The 17,199-nt window shown below is 38.4% G+C and overlaps 2 protein-coding genes across 2 annotated transcripts; both read left to right on the top strand.

The window, feature by feature from the left end:
- Positions 1–3,671: 3,671 nt before the first annotated feature.
- LOC102707552 (26S proteasome regulatory subunit S10B homolog B) lies at positions 3,672–8,503 on the top strand. The gene is made up of 10 exons (XM_006646975.2): positions 3,672–3,890; positions 5,520–5,639; positions 5,875–6,011; positions 6,149–6,310; positions 6,431–6,517; positions 6,603–6,689; positions 6,978–7,115; positions 7,505–7,696; positions 7,764–7,862; positions 7,945–8,503. Exons 1-10 carry the CDS (start codon positions 3,785–3,787, stop codon positions 8,017–8,019), a joined length of 1,203 nt encoding a protein of 400 aa, XP_006647038.1. The 5' UTR covers positions 3,672–3,784; the 3' UTR covers positions 8,020–8,503.
- A 1,433-nt stretch (positions 8,504–9,936) lies between these two features.
- On the top strand, positions 9,937–17,197 carry LOC102721142 (C2 and GRAM domain-containing protein At1g03370-like). Its single transcript, XM_015833011.2, has 9 exons — positions 9,937–10,334; positions 11,131–12,516; positions 12,761–12,943; positions 13,041–13,321; positions 13,403–13,519; positions 14,611–14,873; positions 15,526–15,691; positions 16,035–16,304; positions 16,623–17,197. The coding sequence occupies exons 1-9, from the start codon at positions 9,974–9,976 to the stop codon at positions 16,839–16,841; spliced, it is 3,246 nt and encodes a 1,081-aa protein (XP_015688497.2). The 5' UTR covers positions 9,937–9,973; the 3' UTR covers positions 16,842–17,197.
- Positions 17,198–17,199: the final 2 nt, after the last annotated feature.

The following is a 17,199-nucleotide window of genomic DNA, read 5'->3' as shown; positions in this document are numbered from 1 at the left end:
GTGTAATATTACTCGTAGATCATATGGTGGAATTCACAATGTTGTAGTTTTATTACTAACTATTGTCTCCACCCCAGCATGTAAGCATTTCTATGTTTAGCATGGATTAAGGTTAAAAATAAAAAAATACATTGTCCCTTAATAAATGAGAAATTGAAGGTAGTAGGAGATCAGGTCTGGATAAAATAAGAATATTTTACAGCTTCATCATTTGTCTTGTATTAAGAAAACAATTTACAGGGTATATTATGTTCTTAATGATCTAAAACCAAATGCTAAAAATAAACTATGATAATAAAAAATCTCAAAATAAAATTCAAAATTAGTATATAAATTTCAAATTTTGGTTTATAAGCTTAAACATAAGTGAAAAAATGAGGTTCTTAGAACGAGAAGTAATTGATGTGACATGTATTACTATGAATAGTATCTTAAATGCTTATATTTTGATACCGGAGTTATATCTCAGAAATGTATATAGTTTGGAACATGTGAAGTTTTTTTTATAATATAATCTCATAGACATGAAGTTGTAATTGGTGATTGCTAAGTAGATATTTGGTACTTCCAACTTGATGATTCCTAATGCCCCAAAAGGAAACACATATACTTTTGTCAATGCCCTTTCTAGTCATTACATATTCGTTATCTATCTGACTAATTCTTCGTAGGAACAAGAAAAGGTTTTTTTAGTAGATGTCACTTTCATGCAGCATATTCTATAAAATATTCTCATTCAGGATGAAGATCCATTCTCCGGTACTCCCTCTGTCCCAAAATAAATCAATCTTTTACTTTTTACTTATAATATTTGACTCTTTATTTTATTTTAAAAAAATTATGATTAATATTTTTATTTTTATTAGATGATAAATCGTAAATAGTACTTTACGTGTGACTAATTTTTTTTATAATTTCTTGAAAATTTTTTAAATAAAACAGATGGTCAAACGCTGGACACGGAAACCAAAGAATTGGTATTATTTGTGGGACAGAGGGAGTACATGCTATAGGAGGTGAGAGGACAAAGCAAAACTAAAGTTGTTGCTTGCAATCCTTAGAAACCGTTTTACAAAAGAATTATTGCTTGCAAGCTTCTATTACCTTATACCAACATTAGAGCAAGCATAAAGTTGTCTTTAGCAGTATGTAAATTCAGGGATAAAAACATGTTGATGTCTATGCCATATAAGAGCATCCAAAGCTGGAAAGAAAAGAGTCCCCGTAGTTCACCAAATTGAAGCCCTTCCCTCATTTGACCTAAGCCTTTTAGGCCGCGTTCAACTCTCCAACTAATAATCTTAGATTATCTTGTTTTTAATACGCACGCTTCTCGAACTACTAAACGATATATTGTTTGCGAAAATTTTCTATATGAAAGTTACTTTAAAAATTATATTAATCTATTTTATATTTTTTTAATAATTAATTAATCATATACTAAAATATTAGTGCGTTTTCCGTGCTAGATAACTAAACCCCATTCTACACACGTCAAACGTGGCTTTATTCCAACAGTAAAGAGTCTTTACTTTCATACATTACCGTCCTTCTCTAACATATTATCATTATCATGTAGTGCACTGCCACTCCTCTATTTCCCTAAAGTTAATAAAATACTTTTGCGGCTCAAATAATATTTTCTAAAAGTTCAATTCTCTAAGCAATTCAGGTCGATCCCGTCCACTTTTCGAATAACTTTTTTCCTACTACTATAATTAGCTATAGGGCCTGTTTGGGAGACCTCTGGCTCTTGTATTCCTGTTTGGTGAAGCTAGAGCCAGACCAAAAGCTACTACTGTCTCCTCAGTTTTTAATAGTAGAGTAAGCAAATTGGTTCTGTTTTAGAAAATGCATTAGAAGAATGGAGATACCTTTTGCCCTTTCCCAGCCCTACCTCAGATTTAGAGCTTTACCAAACAAGTAGGCGTCCATCGCTTTAAAGTCCCTATTCTAACCGAGAACTTGTCTCATAGGGACATAAGGTTAAGATCTTGTTTAGTTTGTTATCATATTAAAATATTGGTAATACTAAATCCTAGGCAAGTTTTGGCATTGCAAATATTTTGGCAGCATTTATATCTTACGGGCAAGATTTGGTAGCACATTAAACACTGCCAAAATACTATTAAAAATATCAACATTTTGGTAAGACAAGGTCTGGTTTCAAACCAAAAATTTACCCTAAGTTTGGGCCAATATCAACAAAAGTCCTTTAAGAAAAAAAAGGAAGGTTGTTACCAACATAAAATTGTGTTTTTATTACCTATATCAGGAAAGAAAAAAACTTATCTTACTTGAAAGTATCCCAACAGAAGTAAATCCGCATGGGAAAAAAAATCGTAAATCGTACTTGGAAGTAAGCAAATACGCAAGGAAAAAATTCCTACTATCTTTTTATGCAGTCATTTTTAATACATCATTTGTTTTGTAACAACTAGCATGCCTTGCGTATCTAATGACAAGAATATTTGAAGAGCCACATCGGGTGACAATGGTCGCGTTCGGTAGAAGGGGTGAGGTGGATTAGTTATTCGGTCCGAAAAACGTATTAATAGATTAGTACATAATTAATTAATTATTAAATATTAAAAAATATAAAATAGATTAATATGATTTTTTGAAATAACTTTCCAATAGAAAATTTTCGTAAAAATACACCGTTTACCAGTTCGATAAACGTGCGCGCGGAAAACTAGATTATTTAGCTTTGTTGCCGAACACGACCTATCTAGGTTCCAACAGTGGTGTTTTCACTATATTTCCATCCCAACGTACATAAAAAATGTTGATACTTAATAAACACATTTCATTGGCATGCTACGGGATGTTGCTGGCTTTGCAACTGAACAAGAAACTCCTAATGTAGAGAATCGTCGGTTGTGTGATGGTGAAGTCGTAAGTGCATGACTCAATTCACTAGAGTTTAAATCTTGATGTACATAAATAATAATCACATAGACGTATATTTTGGACATGACTTTATCACTTTAGTGATGATACGAAGTTGTTGCTGATTGTTGTGTAAGTGTATGTAAGGTCCTATTTGGTACGTTTATACCTCCAACTTCACCCATTATGGGTCTGGAGCCCAACCAAACGGTTTCAACTCTATGCAAAAATGAGAGTAGAGTATGCTAGAATGATCTTAAAAAATAAACCAGAGGTGAAGCTAAGTTCAAGTAGTTTCACTATAGATTCCGCTCAAGGAGTTGGAGCCCTACTAAACAGGATCTTAACAACCATTAACCGCAACATGGTATCTATGTGCAGTGCTATATACGCGTAGGGCGTATGCCGTTTACTCAAAATAGAAAACAAACTCCTGCTCAGTATCCTACTATGACTATTACTATGTTTAGGGGAGCTTAAGATTTTAAAAAGCACTAGATGAAAACTAGTTTATAGGAAACTGGGCCTTTTAGCTTCTAGCTTTTAGTTTCTATAATTTCAAATTCTTAGAGATGAGTATAATTTATTAGAAGAACTTATAACTTATGGAGATTCGGTGAGGAGATTCTATGAGAAACTGCGGCGATCCTAAACTCCCCAAAACATGACATACGGGATATTACGTATTCTGAACACCTTTTACGGGCTATACGACTTTACGTATTCGATGCCAGAAAGCGGAAACTTCGAGGGCTCATATAGCTCAGCAGTAGGGATTATTACGCAGCCGAGAGGGGCAGAGTGGAGAAAGAGCTCGTGCCCTATTCTCTTCTTGCGACAGAAGCAAAAGCTCTCGAGCCGGCGAGACCGAGGGGGAGAGAGATCGCTCGAGATGGCCGACGGGGAGGACGCCGCCGCCGCTCGCCGCCGCGCCGCCGTGACGGAGTACCGGAAGAAGCTGCTCAACTGCAGGGAGCTCGAGTCCCGCGTCAGCACCGGTGAGGCGCCCCCGCCCCGCTCGCTCTCCTCTCCCCCCCTGCTCCGGTTTCCGATCTCCCTTGGGTTCCGAAGGGGGTGGGCTGCGATGTCGGTTTAGCCGCCGTGTGGGCTGCGCGCGCGAGGGGGGGATCGAGTGGTTCGTGTCTAGATTCGCTTGCCTGGGGGTGCTTTGTTACTGGCGATTTCGGGGGATTGTGAGTGGGGGGGAATCGCTTGTTCCGCGACTTGTTCCCGGTGCTACATCGCGGTCTGGGGCGTTGGGCGTTGGACTAGTAGGTTGATTAGGTCGATTTGGTCTTCCGAGCGCTAAATCTGGTGATCTGGGCGCTTTTTGCCCGATTTGGATCTGAAGTCCTTCAAGTGTAGCTAAACTAGGGTTTTTGTATCAGTCAACCCTGGCCATTCGGGCAAGGGGCAGGGCAATCAAACTATTATAATATCTAGTCAGGAGTATTTCCTGATCCTTCGGTAGTTTTCCTCATTTATTCACTTTTCAATTGTATATTGTATATGGTACTATGATTAGTTATGGTTTTACTGAAGTGCTAGTTCCTGTTGGTGCGTTGCTCAGGTGGCTAATTATGGTTTGAACTTGGAAGTGCTGCCTCTGAGCTTATCTAAACATTAGTGCTTATACGTTTGTGGATATACTTTTTTATTTTGTTTTTCAATTGTTTTGCGTTAAGTTTTACTTGTGTAAGTTTGATACCGAGGTAATATTTCCATTGAGCTCAAATAAATTACCTGTTTCTTGAAAAGTAGTTTCTATTCCGTTCTATATCTTATCAGCTGTAGACCATACGATCAGGCCCATTTGCTTGTGAGTCAACGAATTAATCAGTTAAGGCTTAGATTACAATGTTATATTACAATGATTATGAGATTTGCTAACGGGATTATGTATCATCCCAGTTAGTGTCTATCGATGAATGTGCTTTGTGATGCATACAATTGCTACTGTATGTCACTTTGAGGAAGCAAATCTGGCATATGAAAACCCGTGTTAAGTGGCTTAAATATGCTCAGCCTGGATGTTCCAATTTGATGTGGAACTCGTTTGCTTGCTTTGATAAACCATGCACTAGGATAGTAAGCGTATGGTTTATGTTTACTGAGGCTTGTGATAATATCTTGTGTGCTTCCTTCAAATGAAGTAGCTCTGTTATTGATTGCAAACACATTCGTCATTAGTTCAATGCTGTTATTTTAGTGGCATGGAATCTGAGCGTATCTTAGGTACTAAACCAGTTAGTTTTTTATTTGGTTTTTGCATGACTACCTTTTGTTTCTTCTCTTTTAGTTTTACTACAGACAAATGGCATGAGCAGTAGGCTAGTGTTCTGAGTATGGGATTCTTCCATACTGAAGTTACTTTGCATCTGTGGGCTGTGCTAACATCAAACCTTTGTCTTGTGCACCTGTACACCATCTAATAATGTCTTTGCCGTGTGTTATGTACCAGCAGAAATTGCCAATCACAGTGCAAGGAACTTGTTTTGTTTTTGTTTTTCTAGGCACAATCCAAGTAAATTCCCAATACATGTTTGCTTGCCTTAAATGTTTTTCGGAGCCTATTTCCATTTTATATTACCTTTGTCTTGCTTTGATGGTGCTTCATCTACATGCAGTGAGGGAAAACCTAAAAAATGCTAAAAAGGATTTCACAAAGACTGAAGATGACTTAAAATCCCTGCAAAGTGTTGGGCAGATCATTGGAGAGGTTCTCCGTCCTCTTGATAATGAACGTTGTAAGTAAAGTGCATTTCCCTTTTGTTTTGAAGTCTATTCTTTACTCTGGCCACCTCTGATCACTAAAGAAAAAACACTAGTCTTTGCTTTGTCATTTCTTTTCTCCAGTGATGCAAAATGCATATATTGTTAAACATTAGCTTGATAGTTACTAGCATTTCTGTTCCTTGTATTTTAGTTTTGTTTATTAAAAGAATTTTAAAACTAAACAACTGAGACGCCTATTTCTTGAAGTTATTGTGAAGGCTAGCAGTGGTCCCAGATACGTGGTTGGTTGCCGGAGCAAAGTGGACAAGGAGAAATTAACTTCTGGAACTCGTGTTGTACTTGACATGACAACACTGACAATCATGCGCACGCTTCCACGTGAGGTATACTTATTTTTAAAACATTTGCTTATCTTTTTCTTGGAACATGTTTTATTGGCCCCCTTTTGTACAATCAATTTGTTACATACAAAAAATGTTTTTCAATGATCTGAAATTAAAAATTACATCTGTTCCTTTAGGTGGACCCTGTGGTTTATAACATGCTTCACGAAGACCCGGGCAATGTCAGTTACTCTGCTGTAGGTGGTCTTTCTGATCAGATTAGAGAGCTCAGGGAGTCCATTGAGTTGCCCTTAATGAACCCTGAGCTCTTTCTTCGTGTTGGTATCAAGCCACCAAAGGTAAATCCGACGATACTTGTGCTTATATTCCAAATAATGTGTGTAACTATGAGATCAGAGAGATAAATGTATGGATATTGTGGTCATTGAAGTCAATATGTTTGACTTTACTCACTGCAGGGTGTTCTACTCTATGGTCCACCAGGAACTGGTAAGACACTATTGGCGAGGGCTATTGCCAGTAACATTGATGCCAACTTTTTGAAGGTATGTTTTCCCAACTTAGTAGATAGTACCCTTTTTTTGGCACATTAAATACATTTCTTATATACTGATAAATTGACTAACACAGATTGTATCAAGTGCTATAATTGACAAGTACATTGGAGAAAGTGCCCGCTTGATTAGGGAAATGTTTGGCTACGCACGTGATCACCAAGTAAGTCTATCTTGTTATGTGTCTGTGGAGAGTGTTTATTCCAGTTGGCACTACTCTTTTCTGCAAGACACACAAGCATAGTCACAAAATACCTAGTAATTCTGAAATTGAAATGATCTTATATATCAAAGTCCTAAAGCTAAACCAACACTTAAGCTATAATCTCATTATCAGCTTTTCAAGAGGATCGGAATTCAGAAATTACTTTAAAGAGTGGAAATCCCTGTTTTAACTAACATTCTGTTTAGTTCCATTACTCAGTTTTGTATCCCAAATTGTCTTTCCCAGCCATGTATAATATTCATGGACGAAATTGATGCCATTGGTGGGAGGCGGTTCAGCGAAGGAACTAGTGCTGATCGCGAAATCCAGCGCACGCTTATGGAGCTGCTAAATCAATTGGATGGATTTGATGAACTTGGAAAGGTAAACTTCACCAGGCACATTTAGCTAGCTTATACAACAATATGTTTACTTTAATGTGCAAATGCAAATGATTTGATCAAAGTACTTTACCTGCTAGCATGTATGCATGTCTACATGTTGGTCTAGATTTCTTGGGTACTATTGTAATTTACATTTTTCAGCACCTGCATTGTATAAGGTTAACTGATCTGTATGGTAGTGTGGTGTTGAACAAAGGCATGAATCTCTTAAGATCAGCCATACAATGAATCATGTAGCTATTTTGTAACATTCACAACAATTTCAGCTTGACATTGTGTAATATCCTTCTAAACTTATTTTAACTGTAACTTGCATTCTTGTTAATGATGTATGATTTCATCTTGATAGTAACACTTTTGCCTATACAGGTGAAAATGATCATGGCTACTAATAGACCTGATGTTCTGGACCCTGCTCTCCTGCGTCCTGGTCGTCTAGACAGGAAGATTGAAATTCCTCTACCAAATGAGCAAGCAAGAATGGAAGTTCTTAAAATTCATGCCGCTGGTATTGCCAAGCATGGGGAAATTGATTATGAGGCAGTTGTTAAACTGGCTGAGGTGAGTCTATCTTACTTTACTTTCTTATTAAATCAGGAACTCCTTCCTTACTCTGTTTGGCTTTTAGGGCTTTAATGGGGCTGATCTTCGCAACGTCTGCACCGAGGCGGGTATGTCAGCAATTCGTGCTGAACGGGACTATGTTGTCCATGAGGACTTCATGAAGGTGCGGCACCTCTCTTCTATCTGTACCTAACACACCAGCTGTTAGATGTTGTCTCACAGTTTACATGCGAATTGTATTTCAGGCCGTCAGGAAGCTGAACGACGCCAAGAAGCTGGAATCCAGCGCCCACTACAGCGCAGACTTCGGCAAGGAGTAAGGTGCAAGACTTCGATCCAGTAGTCGATCTTCTACCATGTGGGGGAGTTCTGCCAACATGGTGCAAAAGCATCAGAGAAATTGGCTTTTCACCTTCAGGCTTCTATTCTACGCTGCAAACTGAAGCCATTTGTCTGATGTGTGCGACGGGAAGTCATGAATGGTTGTCAAACTGATCTCTGGAACTTGAGAAACAAATCGAAAGTTTTCAAATTTTACAGCTGATGCTTCTGCTTCTATGCCACTCCCACTTTCAAGTCTCCCTGTGTCGGTACTCGGTACTACTGTGTAGTCTTAGTTTGAGCAGTTTCTATGTACTTTTGACACCATGCTTGGTAAAGAATAGCAAAATGGCATTAAGATTCAGCTTCCAGGCCCCATTTATTAGTGTGTGGGAATGCATCCCAATTCCTGCAGGAATTGAACGGTTTTCCGTGAAAATTATTTGCAAGTTTCCATGAAATTTCAATTCGTGACTTGTTGCATTCTTTTTTGTTTTTCCCTTTGTCTGTAATGACTATTGCATCATTGCATACCTTATCTATTATTCCATTCGCCCCCTTTAAAACGCATGGACAGTACAACATAGGAATAGAAAAAACACGTGATTTTTTATGAGCGCATGTATCACATGTTGGGTTATACTGCAGAAAGGAATTTTTTTTATTTTTTAAGCCTTTTTAAGAAATAATTTTATTACTAAACCTCTGGGGAAAATATTTTCAAATATGAACCTTTTGTTCACACCACCAGCATTGGTGTTCCATGGCGTAGCAAGCCGTTTGGCCACGCCAATATTGCTGGCGTGGCCAAAAGGTTTATACCGTGAAAATATTTTCCCCGAAGATTTAGTAATAAAATTATTTCTTAAAAATGTTTAAAAATAAAAATATTTCTAGAGAAAGCTACTTTGCATGATTAATAGATGGCTGTTGATCTAGGCATATGGTTGATCTTTTGTTCTCGTGTTTTCGTGGTGCAAGACTGTTGTATTGTCATGTAATTAGCTGATATCACATAAATGGCTGTCTTAATAGATTGAATTGAACGAAAGAGAGACACAAAATGAAAAGGGAAATATCTAAAAGTCGAAGTTCGGGTTAACTTTTTAACAAAGGTCTATGTATAGTGAGCTAAGGCCCTATTTAGTTTTCAAAAACACTACATTGAATATTTAGACGCATAAATAAAACATTAAACATAAATAGAACAAAAAACTAATTACACAATTATGAAAGAAATCATGAGACGAATCTTTTAAGCCTAATTAAGCCATAATTAGCTATAAGTGCTACAGTAACCAACATGTGCTAATGACGGATTAATTAGGCTCAAAAGATTCGTCTCGCAGTTTCTTAGCGGAATCTGTAATTTGTTTTTCCATTTATATCCGAAAACCTGAACGATATCTGGTCAAACGTATGACGTGACATTTGTTCCAAAAATTTTTAGAATCTAAACGCAGCCTAATTATAAGGAAATTTTATAGGATTTTGAAAGCTCTAGTCCATTTTTTTCTGAAAGACCAAATTTGCAAAATTTTATAGTGTTGAAATCCTATAAAGTTTCTCCATAAATTCTCTCAATCAAAATAAGGCCTAATTGTAGCAGACAGCAATATTCTCGAATCCTGATATTTGCTTTACCAAATTATCCATCTGGAAGACGCCACTAACCTGTGGCAACCCAACAACCACGGGGCAGTCTGTGCCACGTGTTGGGGCGGGAAGAAACAAACCATCACGCCTCGCTCCCGCAGATCCGACGGCCCCAAACCCCTCAGCTTCTCTCCACGCACGAATCTCGATGACCAAAAACACACGCAACGACATGAACGCCCTCCAATTCAAACCGCCGCGGGGAATCGCATTCGCATTCGCACCCGAATCCGTGACGCGGCGTGGATGGCGAGGCCGGCGGCGAGCGGCGGCGGTGGCGGCGCGGCGCTGCCGGGGATGCGGCTGTGCGTGCACGTGATGGAGGCACGGGGGCTCCCGGCGGCGCACCTGGGCGGCGGCTGTAGCGATCCCTACGTGCGGCTGCAGCTGGGGCGGCGGAGGGCGAAGACGACGGTGGTGAGTCGGTGCCTCAGCCCCGTGTGGGACGAGGAGTTCGCGTTCCTCGTCGGCGACGCCGCGGAGGAGGAGGGGGAGCTCGTCGTGTCGGTGCTCAACGAGGAGGGGTACTTCACCGGCGGCTTCCTGGGGCGGGTCAAGGTGCCGCTCGCCGCCGTCATGGAGGCGGAGGGACGCTCCCTCGGCACGGCGTGGTACCAGCTGCAGTCCAAGGGCGGCAGGTTTAGGAGGAAGAGGCGCGGTACGTCGAGTCCCTGCTGTATCCTGGTTGCCATGAATTGCTGCTTAATTTTTTGCCTATGCCATCTTGGAGATAAGATTGCGAGCACTAGATGCATATGTTACACAAATGTGGTAGGAGAAACGGAGACGATTGGAACAAATTAAGCAAGGTGATTCGCCGTGACGCTGTGCTGTTCATGTCACCTCATTGAGTGATTTGAGTCATTTCTTTCCATGAAATGAAATTTGCTCTAAAAATTTGCTAATTCTTAGAGCAGTGATATTGGGAAACAGTTTTTAAGCACACAGGTGGATATCCACCCGTGTACTTGCATACTATGTAAATAGTCATAAAAAATATGAAAAAATTTGACAAGATAGATAAATGTGAGTTATATCACTACACAAACATGCAAGTTTAAATTCAAACTTCTACAAATTGTAACAAAAAAAAAACAAAACAAAACTGAGAATAAGTATATGCATATTCATTATTGTTTTTGTTATTTTACTACAACTTATAGAAGATGAATGATTTTGTAGAACCACAGGTGTTATTTGCTACTACCTCGTTTCATAGACTTTTTAACGTTACGTAGATTCATATGGATGCTAATGAATCTAGACATATATATAAATAATATACATTGATTAATATATGAGACATGACTAAAAAGTCTTATATATGAAACTTAGGGGAATATTTTACATCCATCAGATGGATGCTTCACTTCATGTTAAAAGTATGAGAGTAAGCATAATGTAGTAGTGGCTAAAGCTAACATCATTGACTGTTCAATTCTCCTTCATTGCAGTTGCAGGTGAAATTTGCCTGAGGATTTACCTGTCGGTTAGTACAGCCATTTGTGATGGATCGAGAAATGTGCCGATGCAGCTTATCAATGATACACCGTGCAGCTCAATGAGGTCAGTTGGAACTAATGCCTCATCTTTATCGGCTTCTGTTAGTAGCCGCGATCTGTCATCCTGTGGTAGCATGGGAAGGACATCGTGCAGCAGTATGGATAGGTTGAACCAGGGCATCATGGATCAACAAGGCCGTCGAAGTGTAGAGCAACTATCCTGTATCAGCACAGAAAGATCTGTTCTTTTGGAGCCCGAGGAAGATGACAATGATGCCACCACCAATGCATCATCAGTAGTGGAGGTCATGTCTCGCTACTTCTGTCGGAAACCTGTTGATGCTGCTCCTTCTGTTACATCAGATTATGAGTGCACAAATCAGTTTCAAGATACGCAAATAAACTCTGAATCTTGCGAAAATGGTGATAATGGGACGCTGCCTGGAACTAGTTTAAATGAGCTAATGAAATCACTGGAGTCTAAAGATAAAGGTACTGAAATACCGGAAAACTTGCGTGGTGGTATTCTCGTGGACCAATCTTATGTCATTCCACCAGGTGAATTGAATTCCCTGTTGTTTTCTGCACATTCAGATTTCTGGCCTGCAGTTGCAGAAGTTCAAGGGTTAAGTGGATTTCAAACTGAGCCCTGGAAATATGTAAACAACGATATATGTTTGAAAAGAAATTTAAGTTATACAAAAGCTGCAAGCAAATTAGTTAAATCTGTGAAAATCACAGAAGAGCAGACATACTTAAAGGCAGCTGGAAATTCTTTTGCTGTTCTTTCCAGTGTTAGCAGTCCTGAGGTTCCCTGCGGTAATTGTTTCAAGGTGGAGATTCTGTACTGTATAACACCAGGTCCACAACTGCCATCTAAAGAGCAAACATCGCATCTTACTATAAGTTGGCGTGTAAACTTTGTCCAGAGTACAATGTTGAAAGGAATGATCGAGAGTGGGACAAAACAAGGCCTCCGAGAGGGATATGCACAGTTTGCTGAAATACTGTCCCAGAAAACCAAAGTAATTGCTCCTGATGATGCGAACTTGAGCAAAGACGAGATTTTAGGCTCACTGCAGACACAGGAAGAATCAATCTGGAAGCTGGCTGCCCGCTTCCTTGGAAACTTTGCATTCATATTCTCTTTCAGCATGGCACTATATGCCGTTGCACATCTTCGACTAGTCAGGACAAATATGGTGCATGGGCTCGAATATTTTGGTATTGATCTCCCAGATTCAGTTTGGGAGGTTGTGTGTGGTGCCATTTTGATCATTCAGGGGCAGAATATCTTCAAAGCAGGACGGCGGTTTTTTTATGCATGGAAACAAAGTGGTAACCAATTCTCTCTTCTCTAAAAGAATTGACCTTACATGTCTTTTGATTTGTGTACATGTTTATTCTGTAAAAACTAACAGGATCCATTTTGTTTTCTCCGTCCTCCTCTGCCTAGTATTTTCTAGACCTGATCTAGTCCTTGATATGATTTCAAAACAACTAAGATATCACTATTCCTTTCCTTGGGGATAAATCACAAGCAGTTAAGCACATTTAACTTTTTTTACTCTTCCAATATTAGGTAGTGATCATGGGGTCAAAGCTCATGGTGATGGTTGGTTGCTGACTGTTGCACTTATTGAAGGAAGCGGTGTAGTAGGTGCAGGTACACCTGGCTTGCCTGATCCTTACGTTGTTTTTACATGTAACGGAAAGAGGAAAACAAGCTCAGTTAAATTCCAGACATCCGAACCGAAATGGAATGGTCAGTTCTGCATTACATTATTCATGTTGTAAAGTTACTTACCCTTATGATCTTTGTAGAAATTTTCTTGATTATCTCACTTTTCCCCCTATTCTAGAGATATTTGAATTCGATGCAATGGATGATCCTCCATCAAGGTTGGACGTGGTTATTCATGATTCAGATGGACCATTTAATGAAAATCCTATTGGTCAAATAGAAGTAAACTTTTTGAAGAACAATTTGTCAGATTTGGGCGACATGTGGCTTCCTCTTGATGGAAGGTTTCCCCAAGGATGTGAGCCTAAGTTACACTTACGAATCTTTTTGAACAACTCGCGTGGGACTGAAATTGTTATGAATTATCTAGCAAAGATGGGGAAAGAAGTAGGTAAGAAGGTAAGAGTTGGATGGCGTTTGTAATGACATTGTCAGCACAGTGTGTTCTGTTACTAAATTTGTATATGACTGAATGCTCAGATGCAGTTGCGGTCTGCTCAGACAAACTCAGCGTTCCGTAAGCTTTTTAGTCTTCCTCCAGAAGAATTTCTTATCGATGATTTCACCTGTTATCTAAAGCGGAAAATGCCACTTCAGGTAATTAGCCTTCATTATTTGTTGTGATGTGTTGAGTTGGCTTTTTGTTACCTATGCACATGAATGGTGATGTGGTATGCTAGACAGGGCATATTGTTTTTTGACTTCATTGTTGGAATGTCTTAGAGCATCTTTAAAAGCATTACTAAAATTTACCTCTCCAAATCTCAATTTAGCTATTCATATGAAAAGATTCAACCTCCAACTTAACGTGCACTGCAAAAAAAACTCTTTATCCTCACTTTCCAAATTCTTAACGGCTATTTGCCTCCATCCAAAGTTTGGAAACTCCAACACCTCAACAGACTCTATATCCACTCTTTATATTTCTCCATAAAGTGTGGGTCCATCCTTGTGGGACCCACGGATAGTCATCTGACTCGGTGGGAGAGAAACTGGCCAGATTTAGCCATTGAGGGGTCAAGTTTAGCCATTCAAATGGCATGACAAGTTATAGTAGTATCTTGGTGGTCCTATAGTTGCTAAAATTCGGTATAGAGAGTCATTTGATCATTCTCTTAGAGATACTCTTAATTAATATTTTTATTCTATTCTGTATGAAGTTTAAGTGTAACCTTCCAAAATAAGATACTCCATCAGCATATATAAAATTTGTTTATATTGGAGGCTTGCTTCCCCTGGGACAAGAAATCTATACTTCGCTAAACTTGAACCAAAATTTAAGGTCCCTAGAACTGCTGACATTGATTTAATGATTTGTTTGGTCATACCTCTGTTAATGCATGGCAGACAGCTTGGCATGGTGTCCAATAAGCCTATGGTGCAAGTGCACAACCTTTAGGTCCAAACAGATCAATACATGCAAATTTAGGCACCTTATAATGTTATTCTAGCTTCATTGAGCTATGTTAAGTTTAGAGACGAAGACTGTAGTTTCCTGTTAGAAAATAACATAACACAAGTGTGTGTATCTGTGAAGTCATGGTGGAACAGTGATCTTTTGTGCTCTTTTTAATGATTGTATTGCCCATTGCCAGTGGCCACAATCCATTACTTAATTATTGAGCTTTTGCATATTTTTTGGTTTATTTGTTCAGGAACTGAAATAGCTAGTATTTCTTACATTACAGGGCCGCATTTTTCTCTCCCCAAGAATACTTGGATTCTATTCCAATATATTAGGTCGAAAAACCAAATTTTTCTTTCTTTGGGACGACATCGATGATATCCAGGTTGCTCCACCAACCCTAGCAAAAGTTGGAAGTCCATCCTTGATGATAATTCTCTGTAAGGACAGAGGTCTAGAAGCCAGACATGGAGCCAAAACACTGGATCCTCAAGGGAGACTGAAATACCATTTCCAGACATTTGTTTCATTCAATGATGCTCACAGGTTCCTTTCCTTTTACAACTTGTGTGATTTAATTTCCCCGCAAAAAAAAACTTGTGTGATTTAATTTACCATATAAGGAACTTTATCAAGATATTTGTACCATAAATCCATAAGGTCCTAAAGAAATTTAGTTTAGAGGGTTAAATGCTTAGAATTTGATCTATTGGTCATAATTAAAAGAAGGGCGACTCTCCGGTACATTTTACTGTAGTATTATACTACCAGTAGAAAAAGAGTATTTTTACTTTGTTAATTACTTCATTAGCAATATTATAATTTTGTTTTTTTTTGCAATAAGGATCATAATAAAAATGACGATATTACTCCTTTAAATTTCTACTACACATAATATTGTTGGTAGTATAATTTAATCATAGCCGTCCGATAAAAATAGATTAACGCTATAGATTAAATTCTACTGCCAATAAAATACACCGGAGTGTGCCCCTTAAAAAAAGGGTCACTATTCCACCACAAGGATTATCATTTCAATGCTTAACTGCTAACCACAACTAAATATTTTTGACAGAACTATTAATAGATTCCTTTTGTTAAGATAATATGAAACAACAGCTGTACTCCGAACTTCCATCATATTTGCAGTGAGATTTTCTTGTCACAGTTGATAACATGTTACACTAATGTCTGACAGAATTATCATGGCACTTTGGAAAACGAGGTCAGTGGGTCTAGAGCAGAAGGGAGAGATGATCGATAAAAATCCTGAACCAAAACAGCTCCCCTGTGAAGAAGGTTCTCTATTGGCCAATGAAGATGTAAAAATGTCAGAAGTCTACTCGGCAGTTCTTTCTGTCGACGTGAGTCTTGCTCTCTTATCAATAAACACATACTCCTTTCGTCCCATAAAAAACCAACTTTTTGGTTTTTTGTCGAGCATTTGATCATCCATCTTATTTGAAAAAATTTCAAGAATTTTTTTTTAAAAATTGTCATATATAAATTACTATTCATGTTTTATCATCTAATAAAAATAAAGTTATTAATCGTAAATTTTTTTTAATAAGGTGAGGAGTTAAATATTGTATCTAAAAACTGAAAAAAGTTGATTTGTTTTGAGACGGAGGAGGGAGTACCTGAAACCTCGTATGATGCACTTGCAAAGACATCTGGCTACAGCCCGTGAGTTTCTGTATTTTTTAGGTCAATGCTTTGATGGATATGTTCTCTGGAGGCCCATTGGAGCACAAGGTGATGCAGAAAGCTGGTTGCATCGACTACTCACCTACAGAATGGGAGCTATTAAACCAAAACATGTACCAGCGGCAAATCAGCTTTAAGTTTGACAAAATCTTGTCGCGTTTTGGAGAGGCATCAACTACTCAGAGAAAATACAACTTGATGAATCGGGATGGCTGGGTCATTGAGGAGGTGATGACCCTCCAGGGCGTTCTACATGAAGACTATTCCAGTGTAAGAATAGCCAAAACTGGTTTCTACTCCCTCTGCACCGTAATATATGGGATTCTGACTATTTATTTATAATTTTTAACCATTCGTCTTATTCAAAAATTTAGTGTAAATATAAAAATTTATAAATAATACTTAAACTACTTCTAATAATAAAGAAAATAAATAATACTTTCAAATTTTTTTATATAAGACGAGTGGTCAAACATTACAAATAAAAAGTCAAAATCCCTTATAATCTGGACGGAGGTAGTAGTAAGGATACATGTGTATGTTTTACTTTCATCTTGTGGGATCACTAGATGTTCTCCAAAACTGCAGATCCAGCTCAAGTACCATATGACTAGCACATCCTTGAAACCAAGCACCTGCAGCGTTCAAGTCTCGTTAGGGATTGTTTGGCTGAAGGGAGCTAAGCAGCAGAAGAAGGTTGTGAAGAATGTCATGTCAAATTCTGCCAACAGGTTGAGGGAGATATTTTCAGAAGTTGAGAAGGAGCTTGCATCAAGAAAAGGTGTCGCTTTGAACTGTCCAAACTAATTCCCCCTGGTAGTCAGTTTTACTGAATTGACTCCGGATTCAGCCTAACCTATTTTTTTCGGGTGCCGACGATAAAGGTCTATAGAGATTAAATTTAACATCCCATCGTATAATTAGAGCAATTTTATCATCCTTAAGAAGGTATTATGAGGTATCACTGTTTTCTATTTAAAATTTGGTATCTTCTAGTATCTAAGGTACCAAATTTTATATAGAAAATAATTATACCTCCTAAAGAATGGGAAAAATGCTTATGTAATTAACCCTGTAGAAATATTGCAAACCAGTGCATTACCGTCTCCAGTGCTCTTTTTACTGACCCAGCTGCTGCTCTGACGTAAAGCAATGTGATTTTCTT

Source organism: Oryza brachyantha, chromosome 2 (assembly GCF_000231095.2).
Source record: "Oryza brachyantha chromosome 2, ObraRS2, whole genome shotgun sequence".
NCBI classification, from domain to species: Eukaryota; Viridiplantae; Streptophyta; class Magnoliopsida; order Poales; family Poaceae; genus Oryza; species Oryza brachyantha.
This window is presented reverse-complemented; position numbering and strand designations above follow the sequence as displayed.

Bases quoted from the DNA above. Each gene is read 5' to 3' on its own strand.
- LOC102707552 (XM_006646975.2), top strand. From the start codon at position 3,785: ATGGCCGACGGGGAGGACGCCGCCGCCGCTCGCCGCCGCGCCGCCGTG. The intron at 3,891-5,519 runs GTGAGGCGCCCC...ATCTACATGCAG, and splicing joins CGAGTCCCGCGTCAGCACCG to TGAGGGAAAACCTAAAAAAT. The intron at 6,012-6,148 runs GTATACTTATTT...CTGTTCCTTTAG, and splicing joins TGCGCACGCTTCCACGTGAG to GTGGACCCTGTGGTTTATAA.
- LOC102721142 (XM_015833011.2), top strand. From the start codon at position 9,974: ATGCGGCTGTGCGTGCACGTGATGGAGGCACGGGGGCTCCCGGCGGCG. The intron at 14,874-15,525 runs GTTCCTTTCCTT...AATGTCTGACAG, and splicing joins TCATTCAATGATGCTCACAG to AATTATCATGGCACTTTGGA. The intron at 16,305-16,622 runs GTAAGAATAGCC...CCAAAACTGCAG, and splicing joins TACATGAAGACTATTCCAGT to ATCCAGCTCAAGTACCATAT.